General features: G+C 43.3%; 1 protein-coding gene across 3 annotated transcripts in view; it reads right to left on the bottom strand.

Annotated features, from left to right (window-relative positions):
• Positions 1-25,725, bottom strand: part of CDK17 (cyclin dependent kinase 17) — a 119,583-nt gene that overhangs the window by 62,789 nt on the left and 31,069 nt on the right. For all 3 annotated transcript variants that reach the window (XM_048502341.1, XM_048502340.1, XM_048502342.1), the window contains exon 2: positions 10,067-10,215. In XM_048502341.1, coding sequence (XP_048358298.1) covers positions 10,067-10,184 — 118 coding nt within the window. In that variant the 5' untranslated portion in view covers positions 10,185-10,215. The remainder of the gene's footprint in view (positions 1-10,066; positions 10,216-25,725) is intronic.

Raw genomic sequence — 25,725 nt, 5'->3', positions numbered from 1 at the left:
ATCACTTTCAATGTTGTTTCAACTAGGGAGCCCAGATTTGTGAGTTGGGGCATGTGTTCAGATTTGTGAGTTGGGGCATGTTCTATAATGTGATTGTGACTTTGAGATGACATGGTGCAAAAATTGTTCTTTGGTCATAGTGGGGAGGATGCCTTTGGTGGGTCGGGGAGGCCACCCATTATCTGGGGAGAGCACAAAACTCTTCGTGATTTTTGGCACCGGGCTCCATTTCCCCTAGCTACACCTCTGCTATCTAGTGCCATAAAATAAACTGTAAGAATACAATTCACCCAGCATTCTTTTATATATGTTTTTATACCATGCGAGCATCTACCCCAAGTAACATACATGCACATAGGTAATGCTTTTACTGTGAACATATAATTGTATTCTATGAGCTTTATATCATCGTCAAAGTCTTTCACAGACTACTTTGGGACTATTAAAAAAATAATGTTTGTTGAATATTAGAAACATATACTACTCTGTACTCTGAAGCCTCTACAAAGGTAGTCATTACTACTGGGATTATTTTGTAAACATTCTTTCTAAAGTATGACAGATTACAAAGAATGTGAACAAAATGCAATTTAAAAGGGGAAAAGATTGATAAATATGAGGAATTATATAAAATAGAGAAGAAAATCTGAAAGTTATCTAGTACAACTGTTTAGTAATAGAACGGATCGGCTACTTGACTCACCATTTTAGTCTCATAATAATTCTATGAGGTAGACTGGCTCAAGGAGGCGTTGTTTCAGGGAAGCTGCCGGGAAGCTGCCTCTCGAGGCAGTCTGTCTATGGTTTTCTTAAAAAAAAACGATAGACAGGCTGCCTGGAGAGGCAGCTTCCCTGTAGACTTAGAGCTTAGAAAGCAGGCAGCTTCCCTGAAACAACGCCTTCAACTTTGAGCCTGCAAGAAAGAAAGCGTGAGTTAGTGAGGGGTAGGAGGCATTCTCGGCTTCCCTTTCTCCTGCTTTCAGCCACTTTCCCTCTCCCCAGACCCCTGGGCACTGCCTCACCCCTCCTTAAAAAGCCTCCCAAAGGCTTCTGGGGCGCTCCTTTCCTCCAGCTGTGGCTTCTTTGCCGGCTCAGCACCCTGCCTCCTGATGGATCTTTCCCACCCTCGGCTTATACACGAGTCAATAAAAATTCCCAGTTTTTTTGAGGTAGAATTGGGTGCCTCGGCTTATATGCGGTATATATGGTAAGTACTGCTGGCAAATATCAAATGCATGGTGAAGGAGAGCATAGTTTAAGCAAGACCACAGGTGCCTAGAATGCTGCTTAGCAATGCTCTTTTTGCCTACCTGGTGCCATGTCTAAATGAGGACTGGCAATCTCGCAGCACATCTGCTACAGTTTCATCATAACTTAGTTCATTTTGAACGTTTTTTCAAGCATGAATGCCTGTGAATATTTTCTACAAAATACAATGCTCTAGTTGCCAAGACCCTGAAAGATTGCTCTATTAGTGTTCTAACTAAAAAAATAATAACTCTGTTATTTACCATGACGTATTAAATAACATTTATACTTTAAAGATTATTTCTGGATCTCAATCAAGTTAGCAACTCCCTTGTTACAACAAACTTGATCTGAGTTACAGACCAATACAAGCCAACACTCAACTGCTGTGCAGAGGCGTAGCTACCATGGGAACATCCGGGGACAAGTGTCCCAGGCTCCCCCTTGTGGTAGGAGCAAAAATTGCAGGTTCGTTTGTGGCCTTTTCTATTTTTAGGGTTTTTCCATTTTTGGCCTGCAGGGGGCGCAGTTTTTAGGCTAGCAGCACCAACATTTCAGGCTATTGTCAGGTGACTCTCCTGATGAGACCAGCCAAGTTTGGTGAAGTTTGGTTCAGGGGGTCCAAAGTTAAGGAACCCCAAAAGGGGTGACTCCATCCTTCATTGTTTCCAATGGGAGCTAATAGTAGATGGGGCTACCATAACTTTGGATCCCATGAATAAAACTTCACTAAACCTAGGTGGTATCATAAGGCTAGTCTCCCCTCGATATCAATTACTCATGGTTTCAGGAAGGTTGTTCAGTTCAGGGTTTCCAGTGCCATGGACCCCAAAAGAGGGTGCCCTCATCCCTCCATTGTTTCCAATGGGAGCTAATGGCTGATGGGTCTACCCTCTATTGCGGTCCATAACTTTGGGGGCCCGTCCTGAACCAAACTTCTTCACTAAACCTGGGTGATTTCATCAGGAGAATCTCCTGAAGATAGCCTAAAATTTTGGTACTGTTAGCTTATTGCTCCCCTGCTGACAGGCACTCCTCAATTCTTTCCTCTGTAATTCTTCCTTCTTTAAATCCACCCTTCGGCATGGATTTAAAGGGAGGGAGAATCTGAGCTCCTATATTAAAAAAAAAAAAACATTGAAAGTATTGTTGAAGGCTGTCACAAATCCAGATTCAACTGATAGTTGTGGGTTTTACAGGCTGTGGTTGAGCCATGAGTCTGGCAGGACCTGGTTCCCACATTATTCTCGCTCTGCATCTGTGGCTGGCATCTTTCAAAGGTGTATCACAGAGAGAAGTCTGTTATGGCAAGAGACAGGTTAGACACAGTGTATAACATGTGACTCTCTCTCTCTCAGATACACCTCTGAAGATACCAGCTACAGATACAGGTGAAGTTCATTAGGAACAAGATCTACTCACAGACCATGGCCAGTCACGAGCCCAGAAAAACTCATTACAACAACCAAATCATTGAAAATGATGCTGTTTGGGGTGGGTAAGTGGGGAATCTACTCCCTGGAAACAGCAACATCTTTCAATGGGAGTTACTTAAACTAGGGAGCCCAGAGTATCCCTTTAAGGTGGATTTAAAAGTGAGAATTTGTTTTCTAGTTTAAATAACATTAAAGTGCGATGCTGTTTCAGGTGCACTTCTCCCTTCAAAAAATATAGCACCACTTTCTCAAAGTTGTTTAACCCTAGGGAGCCCTTGGGTGTGTCTCTAGATTTCAGTGTTGGGGCATGTTCCATAACGTGATGGTGACTTGGAGATGACCCAAAGGTGACCTGGGGCAAAAAATGTTGTTTGGTTGTGGTGGGGGAGGGCCGCTGCCCTTATGGAAGAAAACTCAGATTTTGCCCCGGGCTCCATTTTCCCTAGCTACACCCCTGCTGTTGTGGGTATATTTACTGATTCATTTCTGTAAATTTATTTCCTACCTATCACCAGAATCCCCGGTCAGGCTACATCAACACCAACAATATCAATAACAACAACACATGATATGCCACAGAGTACTCAGCAAACTCAGCTCTGGGCTATTCCATCTCTCTCAGTGGAGAAATATTTTCAGCCTTGGCAACACCAGTCTTACATTTAGCAGAGAAACAACCTAGCTTGTCTGTTTTGAATATTTTAACATGACTCAAGACATTTCTAAATATTTAAAAGTATAAGTCTGTATAGATTTAGTTGTAGTTTTTTGAAAGCAGTATGCAAAAACACAACTGTACTAGTATCACAAATCTAACACTGAATACTTTGAATCACTGAAACTTATAAATTACTGATTATGATGTCAGCAATCAGGCCTGCTACAGTATAAAATGCCTTGCCTAAGGCCACCTAGAGTTAATTGACCCAAGATTTGAGCGAGGGCCTTCTGATTCTGCTCTTGAATCACCACTGGATACCCTTGAAATTAAATTCTGAGAGGTAGCTGCTTTAACTATATACAAAATCATATAATTTCCTTTCTAATTTGGTTTGGCAAATACATCTTTCTTTCCATACCCGTAATATGAGGAAACCAGGTCTTTTCATCTGTCATAGTGATATTCCTCGCGACATGTAAACTTTGAAGTCCCTAAATGGGTAAATATATACATATGTCTATGCTAAAACAAGTGCATAAAGCAGTGTACACCAAACATGATAAAGAATCTCATTTCCTGGAACTAAGTTCCTGCTTGAAAACATGCTACCATGCTGCCATCATTTACTGTTTACTTGAACTACTTTGTACTCTTCTTTCTCTCCCTGATTTCTGCTTCCCACACATACTGCCACACACACAGAATGTTCTCTTCCCTTCTGCTTCAATTCGCTTTTTCTTCCCACATGGCTTTACTTTCTGTATACATACGAACCCTTGAAAACAAAAATTAGCAGCAGAATTCTGTTCCCAAAGGCACAAGTGGACAGCCTAATACTTGACTTGGTAAACACCTTTTATGCGGGAGCAGTAACACACAGCAAGGGAAGGAAATTTAACTTGGTTGCACAAAGGCAAACCAGATGGGCTGTTATGAAAATTAATATTATTAATTCCAAACAGTTTGTAAGGAAATATTGAATCTGAAGACAAACAGAATATACTGGGTGCATACATTTAGTCTAACCAGTACACTCTTAAACAGCAGAATAACACAATATGGAAAGTTCAGCTTGGAGGGTGGATTGTACAATGTGGCTGACATACAGCCCAAGCAATGCATATCCATCTCAAGACAGGCATTGGACGGACCATAAGAAAGCCCAAATCTCCTCAAACTTCTGCTAATACAGACCCTTCCAGCAACTTTTAGACCACATAGTTGAACCAAGACCAGTATTCAAATAAATAGTTGAAGAAGAAGAAGAAGAGGAGGAGGAGGAGGAGGAGTTGGATTTATATCCCCCCTTTCTCTCCAATAGGAGACTCAAAGGGGCTTACAAATCCTCCCCTCTCAAGCAACAAATATCTGGGAGGTAGCTGGGGCTTACAGGCATTCTCCAGAAGAACTACCAGGTGACTAGCTGGCATTGTTTTGGAGTGTGTACAGGCTAATCTGAATTCCCCAGATGTCTTTCTCATGCTCTGTATGAAGAGCTGGGAAATCAAACCCATTCTCTCCAGATTAGAGTACACCTGTTTCTTAACCACTACCCCACTGCTGCTCCTCTTTAGTTAGGATGGGTGTTTAATGGGGAAGTAAAACTTGTATTTCTGGCTTATTTTATCCTTCCCCCCCTCACAACAAACAACACCCTGTGAGATAGGTGGGGCTGAGAGAACTCAGCGAACTGTGATTCAGCCCAAGGTCACCTTGCTGCCATGTAATCTCCTGAAGAATGCCTAACAGGCTAACTTGTTAATTCCCAGATAAGCCTCCACAGCTAAGGCAGAGCAGAGAATCAAACCCGGTTCCTCCAGATTAGAGTACATCTGCTCTTAACCACTAAGCTGCTGCTGCTCCTTAACCACTACGCCTTAACCACTACGCCACTGCTAGAGTTTGCATGCAATTACGGGATCGACAAGCATTATCTGCAGACACTCTCGATTCTTTTTTACACACAGCATCAGATTGCCTCTTGGGTATGAGAGATGTTACAGAAGAAGCTTTACCACAAGCTTTAGCTTACCAGATCAAGTTCTCTTTCTTATAAATAACTTATATTTGGAACCCTTACTTCTTTCATTTGTGTTCTACATCCAAGGCTGTGTGATGCTCCTGACAGGCACCCCTCTTCTCTTAGGTTCTCTCTTTAAATCCACCCTTCGCATGGATTTAAAGGGAGAAATCTGAGCCCCTATATTAAAAAAAAAAAAACATTGAAAGTATTGTTGAAGGCTGTCACAACCAGATTCAACTGATAGTCAGGGAGTTTTTAGGGGTTATGGTCTGGAATTCCTTTGTTCTATTATTCTCGCAGAAGTCCAGGAAATGTGCATCTTGTGGCTGAGTCTTCAAACACCAAAAAAAAGGTGTGTCACAGAGAGAAGCCTGCAAGTTATTTAAGAAGGTTAGACACAGTGTACCCAGTGATTGAGATCTCTCTCTGTGATACACCTCTGAAGATACCAGCTACAGATACAGGTAAGTTCATTAGGAACAAGATCTACCAGACCAAAGCAGTCACAGCCCAGAAAACTATTACAATAACCAACATTGAAAATGATGCTGTTTGGGGTGGGGTGGGGAATCCACTCCCTGAAACAGCAACACTTTCAATGTTGTTTAAACTAGGTTTCCAGAGTATCCCTTTAAGGTGGATTTAAAAGAGAATTGTTTCTAGTTTAACAACATTGTGCGATGCTGTCTCAGGGTGGATCTCCCTTCAAAAAATAGCACCACTTTCAAAGTTGTTTAAACTAGGGAGCCCTGGGTGTGTTCAGATTTGTGTGTTGGGGCATGTTCCATAATGTGATGGTGACTTTGAGATGACCTGGGGCAAAATGCTGCCTGGCTGTGGTGGGGGGAGGGTCATTGCCCTTATGAAAAACTCAGATTTTGCCCCGGGCTCCATTTTCCCTAGCTACACCCCTGCTGTTGTGGGTATATTTACTGATTCATTTCTGTAAATTTATTTCCTACCTATCACCAGAATCCCCGGTCAGGCTACATCAACACCAACAATATCAATAACAACAACACATGATATGCCACAGAGTACTCAGCTTATATGCAATATTTCTTGAAAAAAGTATGGACTTAGTTGCTTTATCTAGCTAAAGCACTCTCAGTGTCTCAGAGAAAAGTTCTCTCAGCCCTATAACACCAGTCTTACATTTAGCAGAGAAACAACCTAGCTTGTCTGTTTTGAATATTTTAACATGACTCAAGACATTTCTAAATATTTAAAAGTATAAGTCTGAGTAGATTTAGTTGTAGTTTTTGAAAGCAGTATGCAAAAACACAACTGTACTAGTATCACAAATCTAACACTGAATACTTTGAATCACTGAAACTTATAAATTACTGATTATGATGTCAGCAATCAGGCCTGCTACAGTATAAAATGGCAAAGGCACCTGAAATACTAAGGCCACCTAGCACAGTTAATTGGACCCAAGATTTGAGCTTATGGGCCTCTGTTTTCTAAGCTTTTGATGAACCATTTCTGTATACCCTTTGAAATCTAAACTTTGAGATTCTAGCTGTTTTAACCTAATACAAATTATTGCATATAATTTCCTTTCTAATTTGGTTTGGCAAATACATCTTTCTTTCCATACCCGTAATATGAGGAAACCAGGTCTTTTCATCTGTCATAGTGATATTCCGCACATGCAAACTGGAAGTCCCCAAATGGGTAAATATATACATATGTCTATGCTAAAACAAGTGCATAAAGCAGTGTACACCAAACATGATAAAGAATCTCATTTCCTGGAACTAAGTTCCTGCTTGAAAACATGCTACCATGCTGCCATCATTTACTGTTTACTTGAACTACTTTGTACTCTTCTTTCTCTCCCTGATTTCTGCTTCCCACACATACTGCCACACACACAGAATGTTCTCTTCCCTTCTGCTTCAATTCGCTTTTTCTTCCCACCATGGTATTTCTGTATTACATCGAACTCTTCTCTCGAACCTTGGCGAGTTAATAGCCAACCTTTTTTTTCTTCCTAGACAAAATGGTCTAAAGTTGCTCATTTGTTGAAGTTTTCAAAGAAGTAAACAAAAAAAATTAGCAGCAGAATTCTGTTCCCAAAGGCACAAGTGGACAGCCTAATACTTGACTTGGTAAACACCTTTTATGCGGGAGCAGTAACACACAGCAAGGGAAGGAATTAACTCTACGCACAAAGGCAAACTAGATGGGCTGTTATGAAAATTATTATTAATTCCAAAACAGTTTGTAAGGAAATTGAACTTTGTAACTCAACCAGAATATACTAGGATGAATTTTACAGGACTAACCAGTACTACACTCTAAGCAGCATGTAGCAATAACACAATATGGAAAGTTCAGCTTGGAGGGTGGATTGTACAATGTGGCTGACATACAGCCCAAGCAATGCATATCCATCTCAAGACAGGCATTGACGAAGAAAGCAACTTCACTGCTAATACAGACCCTTCCAGCAACTTTTAGACCACATATAGTTGAACCAAGACCAGTATTCAAATAAATAGTTGAAGAAGAAGAAGAAGAGGAGGAGGAGGAGGAGTTGGATTTATATCCCCCCTTTCTCTCCAATAGGAGACTCAAAGGGGCTTACAAACTTCTTTCCCCTCCCCTCTCACAACAAATACCCTGTGAGGTAGGTGGGGCTGACACTATACTTGGTATGTATTATTGACTGAAGCCATTGTAGCATAAGTACAACTTTGGATTCCTTCATTGATCTATCAAGATTCCCCAAATTCTTGGCCTTCACAGCTCAGACAAATTATTCAAAGTGGTTACATATTTGTTACTCTTAATATAATATAAACTAACAGTTATCCCAAATTTAAAATTACTACACAGATGCCTATATTTAACTATTATTCAGTAAAGTTTAAGCGTTTTTCAAAAAACACATGACAGAATTATATTAAATATATTAACAAGTATTCCTTTGCTGCTGTTCCCTTCAATCACATTTGTCTCGGCCAGTTCCGAAAGTGACTCATCAATAGTCTGGCTCCCACGCAACGTTAGAGAAAGTCTCCGCTTGAACTTTTTCATTCTATCAGCAATACGTCTGGCTTAAGGAAGCCTATTAAGAAAGAGAATTTAATTTAGGATTTAAGAAACTTATTTTAGCTATACCAAAAGTTCCATACAGAAAATGAAATGGACCTTCACTTCCATTGCAGTACTGAGTGGGGAAATCTGGCAACTTTAAAAAAACGCTAGCATATAAAAAAAATCAGAATATCCAAACAGCAGCAGGGAATTCTAATCTTGTATGGGATTTACAAAGGATAAAGTATGGTGCTGGGAAATCAAACCCATTCCTCCAGATTAGAGTACACCTGCTCTTAACCACTACCCCACTGCTGCTCCTCTTTAACAGATGGGTAGCCAATGGGGTGAAATTTGTATTTCATATTTATCCTTCCCCCCTCACAACAAACACCCTGTGAGATAGGTGGGGCTGAGAGAACTCAGAAGAACTGTGACTAGCCCAAGGTCACCCAGCTGGCGTGTGTTGGAATGTACAGGCTAATCTGAATTCCCCAGATAAGCCTCCACAGCTAAGGCAGAGCAGAGAATCAAACCCGGTTCCTCCAGATTAGAGTACATCTGCTCTTAACCACTAAGCTGCTGCTGCTCCTTAACCACTACGCCTTAACCACTACGCCACTGCTAGAGTTTGCATGCAATACGTGGATCGATGCTACTATCTGCAAGTATACACTTTACCTCACACACAGCATCAGCTTCTGTTCTTGGTATGAGAGATGTTGGTGGAAGAAGCTTTACCACAAGCTTTAGCTTACCAGATCAAGTTCTCTTTCTTATAAATAACTTATATTTGGAACCCTTACTTCTTTCATTTGTGTTCTACATCCAAGGCTGCATTTATTCTGCAGAAGTCCAGAAAATGTGCATCTTATTCTGAGTTTTAAATACTAAAAAAAAAATTAAGTCACCAGCCTGCAAGGTTTTAAAATATTTCAGTAATACCCAGTGAAGCTTCTGAAGCCATCACAGCTTAAGCTATATAATATTTCTAGTGCAGGACTTAAGCTGCTTTTATCTAGCCAGTACTCTAGTGTCTCAGGAAAAGTTCTCTCCTACCCAATAGTTTCTTGGCAAAGGCACCTGAAATACTGGATACTCTCTTAGTACCACCACAATATTTGTTACATTTTGACAACCATTTCTGTTATACTAAACTTTTGAGTTCAGCCTAATACCATTATTGCAATGTTAGAGTATTTTATTCAGTTCTTCTCTGAACCTATGAGTTAATAGCCAACCTTTTTTCTTCCTAGACAAAATGGCTCAAAGTTGCTCATTTGCTGAAGCTAAAGAAGTACAAAATGAAATTGAACTTTGTAACTCAACAGATGAATTTTACAGACTAATACTTCACACTCAGATGTAGCAATACTGTTAGTTAATATAAAACTATACTATATGTATTATTAAGGAAGCATTATTTGTAGACTAAGCACAACTTTATTCCTTCGCTTGAACTATCAAGAAAGAAATTCCGGCCAGCAGACAAATTATTCAAAGTGGTTACGTATTTGTTATTTCAATATAATATAAAACTAACAGTTATCCCAAATTTAAAAATTAATACACAGATGCCTATATTTAACTATTCAGTAAAAGTTTGCTGTTTTTCAAAAACACATGACAGAATTATATTAAATATATTACCGTTATCTTTGCTGCTGTTCTCTTCAATCGTCATTTGTTCGGCCAGTTCAGAAAGTGACTCATCAATGGTTTGGCTTCCACGCAAAGTTAGGGAAAGTCTCCTTTTGAACTTTTTCATTCTATAAGCAGTACGTCTGGCTTAAGAAAGCCTATTAAGAAAGAGAATTTAATTTAGGATTTAAGAAACTTATTTTAGCTATACCAAAGTTCTGTATACAGAAAATGAAATGGACCTTCAATTTGTATTGCAGATTTGGAGTGGGAATCTGGCAACTTTTTAAAAAAAATCTAGTATATAAAAATCAGAATATCCAAACAGCAAAGAGGAATTCCTAATCTTGTATGATTTACAAAGATAAAAAAGGAGGTGGGGCAGAGGGCTGAAGGGATTCTTTTTACAAAAAATAATAATACATTTAAGTATAGCCTAGCACAGTACAGATGCTGCAGAAACTATACCTTTATAAGCACACACACAACCCAAAAATGAAGAGGGCTGAAGGGATTCTTTTTACAAAAAATAATAATACATTTAAGTATAGCCTAGCACAGTACAGATGCTGCAGAAACTATACCTTTATAAGCACACACACAACCCAAAAATGAAATCCGCAGTAAAGAAGAAGAGAAGCTCGGATTGATTTATATCCCCCCTTTCTCTCCTGCAGGAGACTCAAAGGGGCTGACAATCTCCTTGCCCTTCCCCCCTCACAACAAACACCCTGTGAGGTGGGTGGGGCTGAGAGAGCTCCAAGAAGCTGTAACTAGCCCAAGGTCACCCAGCTGGCGTGTGTGGGAGTGCACAGGCTAATCTGAATTCCCCAGATAAGCCTCCACAACTCAGGTGGCAGAGCGGGGAATCAAACCTGGTTCCTCCAGATTAGATACACGAGCTCTTAACCTCCTATGCCACTGCTGATGTGAAGTGGCCTTCACATCATCACTGGCCACAGCAAATGACTCCCTGGTGTAAGAGAAATCTTCCTGTCCCCAAATGCTTTAGGCATGCAGAAAACTTGCTGGTGGGAAGGGTTTCTCACTCTGTAGCATGAAAGAGACAGACCCTGCCCTTTCTTGAATCTATGGCACATGCAAAAACTTGGGAAAGGAATGCAGTCAACTAGCAGTCAACTCTTTTTGATGCTTCACAGTGCTTTCAAACCTCAGGTCTTATCTGAAAACAGAGGTAAGCAAATAAAGAAATATGACAATATAAACAAAGTCTCTTCCTATCATTTTCTTGTCTTCACCCAGGCTGGCGTGGTGGAGGCACAGGCTAATCTGAATTCCCCAGATAAGCCTCCACAACTCAGGTGGCAGAGCAGGGAATCAAACCTGGTTCCTCCGGATTAGATACACGAGCTCTTAACCTCCTACGCCACTGCTGATGTGAAGTGGCCTTCACATCATCACTGGCCACAGCGAATGACTCCCTGGTGTAAGAGAAATCTTCCTGTCCCCAAATGCTTTAGGCATGCAGAAAACTTGCTGGTGGGAAGGGTTTCTCACTCTGTAGCATGAAAGAGACAGACCCTGCCCTTTCTTGAATCTATGGCACATGCAAAAAAAACTTAGAGGAAGGGAAATACAGTCAACTAGCAGTCAACTCTTTTTGATGCTTCACAGTGCTTTCAAACCTCAGGTCTTATCTGAAAACAGAGGTAAGCAAATAAAGAAATATGACAATATAAACAAAGTCTCTTCCTATCATTACTTCTTGTCCTAGGGCAGGGGTAGGGAACCTGCGGCTCTCCAGATGTTCAGGAACTACAATTCCCATCAGCCTCTGTCAGCATGGCCAATTGGCCATGCTGGTAGGGGCTGATGGGAATTGTAGTTCCTGAACATCTGGAGAGCCGCAGGTTCCCTACCCCTGTCCTAGGGTATGGCTGGAGAACACATGATGCAGCAACCAGATCTGGTCTAGGGGCTTGGATGAAAGTCCGTCTAGGAATCCTTTGTAAATTTGCCTTGGAATCCCAATGCAGATATAATACATAAAATGTAAGACATTCTAGTTAGCTTCTCTAAACTGAATTAAATAACTTTGACTAATTCAAAATTGAACAGGGTTTTCAAGTTGTAGTCCCAAAAATAAAATATCACAGCAGATCAAGAATTAAAATAAATGAGATTTTTTGAAATGGAGGGAGAGGGGACACTTGCAGTTTGATTTATCAAAAATTCTTCTGCTTAAACCACCAGTTATCGAAAACAGTCTCTGTGTTTTTCTGTCTGTGTGTTTTATACTTCCTCCCAAGGATGTAGTTAAGGGTTCAAACTCCTCCATTGCATGGCCGAAGCTTTGCCCTCCATTTGTGGGTTTTTTGTATTTTTAGTTTTTTTTGTTTTTGGCCTGCAGGGGGCGCAGTCTTTAGGCTAGCAGCACCAAACTTTCAGGGATTGTTTGGGAGACTCTCTTGATGATACTACCCAGGTTTGGTGAGGTTTGGTCCAGGGGGTGACCCCATCCCCCATTGTTTCCAATGGGAGCTAATAGAAGCTAATCATCAGGAGAGTCTCCCAAACAATCCCTGAAAGTTTGATGCTGCTAGCCTAAAAACTATGCCCCTGCAGGCTAAACACCAAAAAACCCTAAAAATACAGAAACCCCTCTCTCCTAGTTTATGCTGATGACGTGATACTGATCTCTAGGTCTCAAGTGGGTCTTAAAAGGCTCCTTAGAAAAACTATGGAGTACTATACATCTAACTTCCTGTCCTTAAACCCAGAAAAATCAAAAACTGTCATTTTTACCAATGTATTTAAGCCTTCCAGATGGCTTATTAATGGGATTAAGGTTGAACACTCCAAGTCCTTTAAATATTTAGGCCTAACCTTTCATCATATATAAATACATGGGCCGAACTACAGAGACACTGCTGCTATAAAAAGGAAGTTATCACACTGCTTCAATGATTAGTAAAGTTTTTTCACACCAAGGGGGAATGGGATATGTCCCTTGGCTCTTAAAAAGTTTTCAACTCTTTAGGTGAAGTTCCAGCAACCTTCTCTATGGAGTTCCTTTATGGATAACTTCCATGGAACAATTCTGTTGAAAGAATACAATCTGGCTTCCTCTATAAAATACTCGGGTTACCGCACTCTGTACCATATGTTGTACTATGCTTAAAAACTGGCCAGAACCTACTTGAAACAAGAGCATGGCTGAATACATTCAAGTATTGGATCAAATTATGTTTTAACTCTGATGTGCACAGATTAACATATACTGCGCACCCAGACCTATTTGCCTCCAAATGGTAACAACTTCTTAAATTAAAAATTTATTCAATAGGTTTATTATTTGAAGATCTCTGTATGCTGTCACCCAGGGAGATTTTCCAGACCTTAAAAAGCACACTTTTAGAACAGGAACGGTCCATTGGTTCACTTACCGTGAAGGGCCCTTCTCCTGTGGGGCGACGTGGGCATCTTGGCTGGGTGATTCCCTTCCTTTGTCCAGAGAGGCAGGATGTTGATTTTTTCCACTTCCTGTGACATCCCTGGCCTCCATTTTGGTTCCCCAGAGGTCTATTGACAAAGCAGTCACTATCTTCACATGTGCCAGGGGTAACAGAAAGAATTTCAAAACGTACTCTAGATTTCAAAAAACACAACTTTATTCTCAAACGCTTTATTAAACATAGAAACCCTTTTATGTGCCATTTCTTTGCTTTTTTGGAGACTGATCTGATCTTAGAGGCGGGAAGCCAAGATGCTCCGCGATAAGCCTAGGAGAAGGGCCCTTCAACGGTAAAGTAGAACCAATGGACCATTCTCCTGGAAGACCGAATTTCTTAAGGGCATCTTTGGCTGGGACCCTTCCGAAAGCAGTACAGTCCCTTGGAAAACTTGAATTGAGGATGATCAGTCTCCGAATATGTGCTCTAAGACTCTTGACCCAAAGGCCGTTTCCTCACGGCCGGCAGATAGACTGGATTCCTTTGTAATGCCTCTGATGAAAGTCGAGGAGCTGGAGAGGAGACCAAGTGGCTCGCCTCGACAGATGTCTTCCACGGGCACTTGTCTTCTGAGCGCCCCGCGTGGCTCGCGTGTGCATCGTGTGGAGATGTGCTGTGATTCCCTGTGGGATTAGAACGTAATACAATGCGGCCCTGTAGGCCTGCGATTGATACACTGCCTGATGGTGCTACTTCGGTGTTGCTCTGAACATCAGTGCCCCTGTTCCCGAAGCGTCATGATGTTGATGGAATGCAGACCCTCGGTTTTCCTGGATAAGGTTTCTATCCCGTCCACAATGAACTCCTTCAGGGCCCCGCCAAGCGCATCCAGGGCGTGCCACAGGACTTCCTTTGGGATGAGATGGTTTGGGGAAGAAGGTGGGGAATGATGACCTCCTGTCTGATGTGGAAGGAGGAGCCCACCTTTTGGCAGAAAGGTGGAGTCCAGTCCGAGGACGACCCTGTCCTTGTGAAATAAGCAAAAGGTTGGGGTTGGCGGATGGTGCCCTGAGCTCAAGTAAAACCCTGCGTGCAGATGTGGCTTTCGACTCAGGAAGAGTGGTGGTTTTCAATCCTTAGCCACTTAAAGCGGTATGTCGGCGTATGGAAGAAACAAAGGTGGCTTCGTGAGAGCCCTGAGTAAATCGCGTGTTGAGCTTCCAAGAGGGGAAAGCGGTGAAGAATTAGGTGGTTGCTATTTGCTGCACACCCTTCAAGCCCGGATGATGTCTGGGTGCCTAGGAAATCACCAGATTGCCCTTGGGCTTTAGACCACATATAAAATGTCAGCTGAGGGAAACATACCTGTCTGCGCGGGGTTGCACTCCGGAGTCACTTCTCATAACCTGCTTGTAGGAACTGGAAGAATCTGTGGAAACCCAGAAAGGTCTCACCTCGGGTCGATAATGATGACTCTTATTTCATTGTGACCGAAAGCTTTCCACGAGCAGTTGTAGATGTTAGTTGTGGGCGGCCTTCCTAGGAGGAGCCGAATATGGTGTCTGTGACCTTGTCACGAATAGCCCTTCCCTCTTCAAAGAAAACCTGCGGCTCAAGCGCCAGGTGATCAAACAGAAGGCTCACTGGGGGTTAGGGTGGTGGGCCGGTCCCTAGGACAGCATGTCTGGGGACTCGGTAGGGTGAGATGCGGGGGCAAATTGGATAGTTGTAGGTGAAGAGAAACCATGGTCGCTCACCGGCCGCCGCGGTGCCACCAGGATGATTTCTGGCCTGTTCTGCCCTCAGTTTCTTTAAGTTTGGGGATGATTGGGACGGGAGGAAAGGCGTACAAGGGGCCCTCGGGCCAAAGGCCGAATTCAAGAGCATCTGTATGCTATCTCCTTCGAAGGTGGTAGGAACCTGGTCGTGAAAGGTTGGTTGGCAGCTGGTGGTTTTCCCCTGCTGCGAAGAGATCCACCTCTGGCGTTCCGAAATGAAGTCGCGATCTGTTTGAAGATTCTGCGTGTTGAGTTTCCACTCTGCCCTCGGAGATCTGTTGTCGACTGAGCCAATCTCGCCGCCGTGTTTAGGCTGCCTTGGATGTGTTCCGGGCTGTCAAGGATTGTAGGTGGAGTCTCCTCGCCCAGGTCAGTACTCTGCCCGCATACTCGGTGCAGTAGCGCTGAGTGATCTGGATCCCTCCTTGCGGTGTTGATGTATGCCTTTGCTGTGATATTGTCCGTCCTCACCAGAGCGTGTTTGTTCAGTAGCTCCTCCTGCAAGGTGATTCAGAGCCAGGCAGCATTGCCCTGGTCTCTAAGAGATGTTGATAGGCAGTTGTGTCTCCGTGGCTGGAATATACTGACCCAGCAGTACTTTTATTTGCCTTAACAGCAGGCCCCCCAGCAGCTAAAGGCTGGCATCCGTCGAAGAAGGTGTACCCTGTCCTGGGGCAGGTAGATCTTGGCCCCTTGGCGAGGAGTTGGATGACTGAGTCCACCATCTGAGGCTGTCTTTGGAGTGACTGGGTCAGGGTAAAGAGTTTTGTCTGTCTTTGCCATGATCAGCGACTGGTGTGGTTTCGCAGGGAGACCTCTGTAGCGGCCCCTCAGCGTGCACTTCTGGCCCCGATGCACCCCATGTCCACTGTGGGATAATGAACAATCCCATCAAGCTTCGCTAGTTGGAGTAGGGAGGCCCCTGCTGTGCACGGCGGCCAAGGGACTCTGGTCAGCCGTTGTATCTTTACTGATCTTAAGCTGAAGGCAGCTGAAGAGGGCGCTCGGGGCGGTATCTATCACCGCCCCAGGTGTGTTCCATCCGTTGTGATAGGATGAGGGAAGCTTTTAGCCAGGTTTATGAGGAAGCCGTGTTTGGCTTCAGGGACTTCCTGGACTCTGCCTCGACATCCCAGCCGGTGTCAGTAGAGGTTTCAGATGAACTTCGACCCGAATCAAGATGTAAATTGAGGTAGGGATGGGCGTGTATTCCCTCCTGTCACCGAGTTCCATGATGGAAGCGAGGGAAGGACCTTAGCAAGAGAACACCTTTCAGCGGGGCCGTTGCTAACTTAAACAGAGAGCTCTGTATTGGTAGTGTGTCTCCCCCCGCTGTGAACCCGTAAGTACTGCAAGTGCGGTGTCTTGGGTTGATAAGAATGTGGGAAGTAAAAGCCTCTGTGAGGTCTAGCGGCGTCAGCTGGTCCCTCGGGTTGAAGGCGTTCTCCTCAGTGATGGGATCGGAAGAGTTTCCATTCTTGAACCTGTACAGAAGCATGTGCTTGTTGGTGTATTTGATGGGAGTTCAGGATGGCGCTTCCACTCCCGTTTCTTTAGCCGCGGTGAAGAAGTGGGAGTAGACTCCCTAGAATCTCTCCATAGATGGCACTGGTTCTATGGCTCTGATATCCAGAAGGTGTTGGATGAAACATTCTTGTCGCTTTGGAGCTTTGGTCCAGTCTGGAGAGTAAAGCGTTGGAAAGTGCGGAGTCGTGGCTTCTGGCGTTTTGCCAGCTCCAGGAGGTAACCGGTTCTCGATCAACCTCCTCCCCTTTGTCCATCGGGTTCTACGTGGTAAGCTTCCATCCATGCATCTTGAAAGTGGGACGAAGCCCGCCGACCAGAATGCCTCGAATTGGTCAACTCGCGGTTCTGGCATACAAGTGAAAAGGGCACAACTCAGCCTCCAGGGCGGAAGTGGGGCCGGAAGGAATTTTGCAGCGTTGTTGTTGTTACCCGAAGTTGCCTTTGTTTCCGAAAAGGACTAGGTGTTGATGATGTGTCCTCCTGGTCCATCTCTAGGGGCCCGAGGCAAAGGGCGTTGGGTTCTTGGAAAATTCACAGGTGTGTGATCTCTGTAAGAGGAGTGAAGGAGCGTGTCCCCTCTGATGTATCTAGGGAGCGTCTTCCTGTTCTTGTTGTGCTTTGCTTCAACTAGAGCGTTGTCCAGCCTCCCGGTCCAAAAGGGTCTGTTTCCATGGAAGTAAAGTAGTGGCCAGCCTACCTGTTTGGAGTGAAAGTCGGCAGCCAGGAGCTGCAAATACGATGTGTCCTACGGGCTGTGAGCCACCGCTGTTGGGCCAGTGAATACTGAAATTCGGGTCACCATCATCATGGTGTCGAAGGTGGAAGTCGGGCTAGGGTAAGATGCTTAGCAAAGAGGACCCTCTCAATGCCCTCTGACCTCTCGGATCCTCTGGATCCTCCGAGGGATCATGTCCAGGAGCCTCCCATTAGCCACAGGATGGGAGAGCACGAAAGCAGCAGTTGCTGATGGTGCCAAAATCTTGGTGGCCTGGGCTAATTTCTCGCATGCGTCTTTTTTCAGTGGAAGGCGTCTCATGTCGTGGAGTCCGTGGGGTCGCTTCAGGGACCCCTCCCTCGAATCCCTTGTCACCAACCCCTAGGCTGGAGAGTTGGGCAGCCGTGGGCATCCACCCATCGGTGTCTGCGGCATGTGGTGGGCGATTGACTCAGGTACTCGCGCATTACAGTTTCTTGAAGAAACTGGGCCAGGGAGCCCTATTGGAGCCTAGATCCAACCCATTCTCTCACCGTGATCCCTCCTTTCAAATATACTCTGGGGAGTGGAAAAACCTCCTGAAGTTTTTTTCCTGCCCAGCTAAGGAAGATGTCCTGGCATTTCCCCTTGGGGCATCCCTTTGATGGGCTTTGGCGGTGGAGAGTCGGGGGTGGGGCTGACGTGGTCTCCTCTTGCATCAGCTGCATCCTGCAGTTCCAAGGACAGAGATGGTCTTGGCCATTAGTGCAGAGAAGGTGTTCTTGTTTGAAAAACCTCATAAAGCACTCACTGGACTCTATAGGGGGTGTCCTGCGGAATCAGGAGAGAAATAATCGACTGATCCCCAATTTCCCCCTCGCTGTATTCCTCAGAGGTGTCTCCCGGGATGGCCAGGGGATTCCTCTCTGCCACGAGGAGCTGAGGGACCGGGATGGGGACCGGTGCCTCCGTCCAGGATTCTGAGGGGCAGGGGGGGATCTGCAGCTCCTGCTCTTTGGCTGTGGCTTTCCCTGCCCCATGGAACCTTGTAATCTCTCCCTCGCCTGGCCTCTCTAAAGAAAACCCATGAGTTCCTCGTGGAGAAAGCGTCTCTCCTCCAGGAGCCGGAAACTGCCATGTTCACAGGCAAGGGGGGGGGAGGTTGACCTGTCCTCCCGGCGAGAGGTTGCCCTGTCCTCCCGATGGGAGGTTGCTCTGCCCTCCCGGGATGTAGCTCTGCCCTCCAAAGGGCCGGGGCTACAGCTTTTGATCCCGCGTCCCCTTCACGGTCTTGCCTGGTTTCTGAGGCGATGTTGTGTTCTGGCCGTCTGCCTCATCTCCGGTGGGCGATGCCTACTCCGGAGGAGGTGTTCCCGCCCTCCCAGCTCCCTGCGATGCGGCCCTGCCATGGGCTGGAATCCGCGGCAGCGGCTGGATGCTGTTGCCTGGTGCCGGGGAGGCCCTCGCGTGGCTGCGGTGCAGGAACTTAGCGCCCGCCCTTGCCTGGCTACATGGGTCGCTGGCTCCTGTGGGGCGGTCCCCGGCAGCTCGTCTCCGGCGTGAGCTTCTTCTGCGCCGGGACCCGTAAAGTCTCCTCCCGCCGTCGCCGCCCGCTTGCGCTGCGCTCGGCTGCCGTCCTCCCGTGTTGTTGCTCGGAGCTCTTGCTTTGGCTCCGGAGTTCAACTCCTGTGGCGACCTGACTCCCCTATGCGGATGGCCGTCCTCGTCCCCTCCGCCAACGACTTGTGGAAGGAGTCGAGGCCGGAGGGGGTGAAAAAGACCGGTGGAAGCCATCTATGGCCGTCGGATGGGCTGAGAGAGAAATCAAGGAGAAACTCGGCGTTGGCTGCGGAGAATCCCTTGCAATCCGGTGCAGCTGAGCTTAAGGCGATCACGCTGCACCCAGCCCCTTGTTGCCTAGCTTCTAATCTATATAAAAAACGCTAAATTTAAAGGAAAAAACCTAAACTGGCTGCAAGCCAGTGAAAGACCTGCACTCTCTGCGAAGGCAGGAGAACTTCTGGGGAACCAAAATGGAGGCCAGGGACGTCACAGGAAGTGGAAAAAATCAACATCCTGCCTCTCTGGACAAAGGAAGGGAATCACCCAGCCAAGATGCCCTAAGTCGCCTCCAGGAGAATACCATACCTTGTTGGGGCAAGCAAATAAATCATGCTCACCCCTCTCTGTTGGAATAATACCAGAACAGGGGCACATAGCCAAATATCTTGAATTATTAACTGAACCCCAACAGAGATGGATTATCACAAGGGCTAGATCCAATACTTTCCCATCGGCCATTACAAAGGGTAATTACTTATCCATCCCTCTCCAGGATTGGGTTTGTCCACACTGTAAAAACCAAGTGGAGACTCTTGCTCACATTATACTCGACTGTTCAAGATATGTGGGCATTAGAAATTTCTCTCCCAGGCTGGCCCTAGACAAATCTGAAGGAGACTCTGACAGTGCTGTTGTGAAGTTTCTGTTAAACAATGCAGATGTCGTGCTCTTGGAAAAAGTAGCAAAATTTCTTTTACAAGTGACAGAACTTTCTAAGTAATGTATACTGCTATATATAGTCTTTCTGTCTGCATTTTGAATGCACTCTTGATTTGTACTTTATAAATGTCTGGTAACACTCTAGAGCCTATTTTAAATGCCTAATAAAGGTTGTTGTGTATTGTTAACAAAACTTCACCAAACCTGGAAGGTATCATCAGGAGAGATTCCTAAAGGTACCCTGAAAGTTTGGTGCTGCTAGCTTAAGAATAGCACCCATGACAGTGGGCACCCCCAAAATTTATCCAGATTCTCCTTTTAAATCCACCCCCTTCAGCATGGATTTAAAGGGAGAATGGGAGGCCTCCAGTTTAAACATTGAAAGTGATGCTGTTTCAGGGTGGGGGAGAATCCACCCCAAAACAGCATCACTTTCAATGTTGTTTCAACTGGGGATCCCAGATTCTCCCTTTAAGGCGGATTTAAAAGGAGAACCCCCCAATAAAAATTCTGTACTTACGTTCCTGCTTCCTCCATCAAAATAAATAGAATTTATGGTATATTCTTTATATGGCAGGCATTTTTTTAAAAAAGGATAGCATGTGTGAGAGAGCGTGAGGCCTGCCCAGATTGTACTCTGAATTGAGTACAATCAGAGTTTGATTACAATACAACCTTCAGAATTAAACACAGAAATGTGTTACTCTTAGTCTCAGTTCTTGCAGTCAGAGGGGAGAGATGGTTGCCGCTCATACACCACAGCAGTAACAACTAAGCCCTTGAGATCAAGAGGTAAGGAAAAGAACAGTTACATTCCCACATCAGCTTTGCCAATTTAGAGGCAAGGTCTTCCCATTTGTAAACTCAGTGCTCAGTTCTGACCAGTTCTCTGGTGGGCCACTGCAAGTAGCAGAGTGAAGAACTAGATGGACTCTGGTCTGATCCAGCGGGCTCTTTCTTATGTTCTTATAAAGTTGCACTGATTTCAACCAATTTCCTTTTCAGGACTTGGGAGAGCCTCGCCAAGGGTGCTGGTATCTCCCCCCCCCCCCCCCAGTGCCCAGTACACTGATTTCATTTTTCATCTGCAGAACATTTTGAAAAAGACCAACGGATCAATTTAAAGCCGTGCTAGGGAGACATCTCAGGCCATACACTGAAATCCAGAATGAGAATATAAATTATGACTGTTGAAAAAATGTTAACCTGGCAACAACGTGCTGGCTTCACAGGCTTGCCAATAGTAAGGGAAGAATGATGTGAAGTTCTGCTTAAAAGTAACTTACAACTCAGAACTGAACTACTGTGACAGTTATCATCATCAAACAATGGCTGCATGTTATTAAGGATATTCTGGATTAGAGATTTGAGGATAACACTGAATGCATTTTAAGGCACACACATAAACTGCCTTTAATCTGACAATAAATATATTTTATTTCATTATGGTATCAATGATTATATCAGTTTCCATTGGTAATGTTCAACTGTGTAGATGCTGAGTACAAAGCAATATACTCTACAAAAATATTCAAACTGTTGGATAAGGAATCACTGTTTTCATGCTACAATCATTATATCAACACACAGAACAAAGCACAGAAAAAAATAAAAATAGTGCGTCTGTAACAATGGGGGGAATAATTTGTTAAGTGTAACTGTAAGACAGATAACATCTATAAAATATGCCAGAAGATATCAGAATCAGCAGCAGAACACTAGAAAACTCATCATCAGTGAAAACAGGTACAGATTGTAGTAGATCACCAGGGATGTCTGATGGGGCTTATGAGAAACTGCTAGAACACAGTGCTCCCCACACTAACATAACAGCAGCCAAAGTCTATGTATATTTTTCAAAGGCAACCATGTTGAATGAATGCAAAATTTAGTTTCCCAAATATCTCAGCTTTGGTTTGGTTTGGTTTGAGAAAGCTTTGAGCTCATCCTGCTAGGAATACCTGTTTTAAAAAAATACAATGTTGGTTCAAATCTCCAAATAAGAAGCGTGGGGAGGCACAGTATCTGGAAAATGTCTAGTTGCTGCATGTCAGTTTTCAGTATCCTAAATATCAGTGTCCTATATTTCAGTATCTTGAATTTCAGTATTCAGTACACCTTCAATATTCAGTATTTCAGTATTCAGTACACCTCCTTACTTCCCCTTTCCATGATTAATAAAAATGCAAAAATATTACCCTGTTTCCCCTAATATAAGACATCCCCGAAAAATAAGACATAGTAGAGGTTTTGCTGAAGTGCGAAATATAAAATCGAAGTAGAACGTAACAAGGTTTTTGTTGGAAGCGTACTTGTGAACAGAACACAGGAAAAATAAGACATCCCCTGAAAATGGGCAGCAACACACATCTTTGGGAGCAAGTGTATAAATGTCTTATATTAGAGAGCTACGGTAATGGCAAAATTACACAGCTCTGCTCAGCATAATTTATACACAAAAGTTGTTCAGTTTTTCTAGGCATAGAAATCTGATTTTATCAGCTGATTAATACTTATTTCTGCCAAAGTTTTTTGTTCTGTTTTGTTTTTGGATTTGCATCATCATCCCATATCTCCTACTCCTCTATATATTCTTATGATAAATTGAAGTACTTCACAGCACTCCTGCATTTTCTAGGAAGCAACAGCTGCTCAGAAACTAAAGCCTATTAAAATATCTGTTGAGAATAGAAATATTTTATTTGGATATTTGTCAAAACTCAAAACACCGCATCTAACTAATTAAATACCATTGCTTCATTACAGACAACAGAAGATTGGCATGCAAGATGACGATTGCTTTTTAATGACTGTTTGTTCATTGTTCATATTCAACTAATGTTAAGAAAGGCAAACCAAGAAATCAGATACTTCTTTAATGTCTCTTTACTGGGACATACATTTTATTTAACCATAATAGGAGTCTTTTACATAATTTTTAAAATCCTCTCTGGTTCCTTGGGATCTTAACTTGCCGTTTTTTGCAGTTCCATGTTTGCTCAGTGGCATGAGTAATCATGGGCACATTATGCCCACTGTGCAAACTTTACATTGGCTCCCCTCCAAAGGGTGGACTGAGTTAAGATAGCAGCATTTCTTTATTTCTTTTTTAAGCTCTGGCTTCAAGACCCTGCACTTTGCTGAAAATTTGCACTCTGAATTCTATATATCACTCCTAGTGCCCAACATGGTAACTTAAATCAGCAGACAAAACTGAACTTCTGAAGAAAAACCTCAAATTTAATGCAAAGTCTCCTTTGACATCCACTTGCTGTTTCTCCGTACTTACTATAAGACTGAAACATTCCTAACATGGATGCATTTTTCAGAACAACAAAACCATTTACTGCTCCTTCCATCTCTAATTTCAATTACCATATTATGCAATTTGCTGAAGTCAACTTTTATACAAAGATATTACAGTGAATGCTGACGTTCATGTGTGAATTCTGACAACCCAAAATTGATTTTGTGAATCTAAAAATTCAGAGTGAATGTACTAAATACAGAGTGGTCTAAATGGAATTTCAGACATGTGATTGTCAACATTCACTTGAACATTTAGGCACTGTCAACAGGCACTGGCATAACACTGTTTCTGGATACATGAAAGGACATGGGATTGTATGTATTCATATATTCTCCAAACTTTGACCACTTACTGCCATGCATTACATATTACATATATACACACTACATATACGCATTACATATATATGTATATACATATGCGTATATTACTACATATATGCATTACATATTACATATATACACACTACAAGATCCTGTATCCCTCACTGTGCTTTTACTTTGACATTTTTAGGAGAATGGGCAATTGAACATTTACCATGAAGAGCCCTTCTCCTCTGAGGAAAGGAGGTCATCGTGATTGGGCATTTCCCACCATCCAATTAAGGAGGAAGGATCTATTTTTTTTCTGCTTCCTGTCACTGGTGGGTGTCACCTTTTGCCTCAGTTCAGCTATTCCAACAGCAGTTAACTATGCTAACACTTACCAAATTCAACTTTACCCAACCAACATCAATATCAAGGAAATACGATATTTAGGAAGGTTAAAGATTGGTTAGGTAGAGTATGCTGCTGCCAGCATCTTTGCCCTCTGCACCAGCAGGGGTGCCCCTTACACTGGCAGAAGGGGCACAGGTGTTGGTGCAACCCAGTGCCGCTCCCACAGCCTATTCAGCCCCCCCATCTGGATTGGTCTGTAAGCTTTAGATACAACATAACAAATTTGGATGTACTGTAAGTTCTTTATCTGCTGATTCCTAATGGTCTGACTATAAAAATGTCTATATTTTCCAGCAGCTGCACTACTTATAAATGTGTTCATTCATATGCTCAAAAATGCCGAGCACTTGCAAAAGAATGAAGGCGTTCTATGTTGGTTTGTCACTGATGTAATCCAACTGTACCATTTACAGAATAGATTCAGTAATTACTTACATCACCCAGCTTGATGTTAGGGTTTTATCCATTATTGATTTTGTAAAGTAAAATACATGTTGGTGTGTTATCAAAAGCAGCTTCCCTAATTTAATTAGGTATTCAGGTGAGCCATCATAAACAAAGTTGCACTTGTATAATTCCACTGAAGTCAGTGTACTTAGAAGGGTGTAACTGCTTAAGATGACACTGCAAAACTGTCATAAATTTGACATACTTCAACAACATATTTCTAAACAATCTTGTCATACTGTTGCGTAAGAAACATTTCAAATTAAGCTGTTTTACATGGAGTCAGACAATTGGCTTGCCTAGCACCTCATTATTGTCTACACTGTTATCAGCCAAAATGCTTATACAGTACAGATAACAGAATAAAACTATTCATCCAAACTAGAGACAACTAAAGACCTAAGTTTCTAAAACACAGCCTAGGACTAAAGCCAATTACTTTTATCACCAGGTAACCCTATGCCTTAGCCCCTCCCTCCCTCCCTCCCCCAAGATTTCCAGAGGAAAAAAATGCCTGGAAAAAATAATGAAGAAATCAAGACAAACACACATCATATGGATTTCCCGTCAAAGTATTCTGAAAGACAACTCTAAGTGCATTAATGACCTGCCAGCTAGCTAAGTGCTTATAAGATGACACACACACACCCCAATCCCATGGAACACCTGATGACACTAAGAACAAATTCTTCACAAATAAAGCACAAATATGTAGCTGTTTAGCTATATATACACATCTAGTATAAATTCAACACATTATAAATTCTGTGATGGATCACTCTAACACAGTGGTAAGCGAACCTTTGGCACTCCAGATGTTATGGACTACAATTCCCATCAGCCCCAGCCACCACGGCTCTAACATTTGTTAACTTATGGAGGGAGCTATGGAAAGCCAGCAAAAGCAAATTGCTTATTTATACAAAAGAAACTAGCATATGGATTTTTTCTCTGTGTCATGCCATCCCAAACAAATACAAGGGCTTAACATTTGTTCGTTGTAGTTCTTTTGTGCCAAGTACAATAGCATGTGGACATACCATAAACAACACAAAACAGCAACTCACTATACAGCACACTGAAAGTTATTTCCAATAAATCATCCATCTAGTGCACTATCTAGTCACGTGCATCTATCTAGTGCAGTGGTGGCGAACCTTTGGCACTCCAGATGTTATTGACTACAATTCCCATCAGCCCCTGCCAGATCTAGTGTAGCATAGCTCTCCCTTCTTCATTTTACCCTCACAACAAATCTGTGAGATAGGTTAAGGTGAC

The sequence above is a fragment of the Sphaerodactylus townsendi genome, linkage group LG06 (assembly GCF_021028975.2).
Source record: "Sphaerodactylus townsendi isolate TG3544 linkage group LG06, MPM_Stown_v2.3, whole genome shotgun sequence".
Lineage (NCBI taxonomy): Eukaryota > Metazoa > Chordata > Lepidosauria > Squamata > Sphaerodactylidae > Sphaerodactylus > Sphaerodactylus townsendi.
The sequence above is the reverse complement of the archived record's forward strand: the minus strand, read 5'-3'. Positions and strand labels throughout refer to the sequence as shown.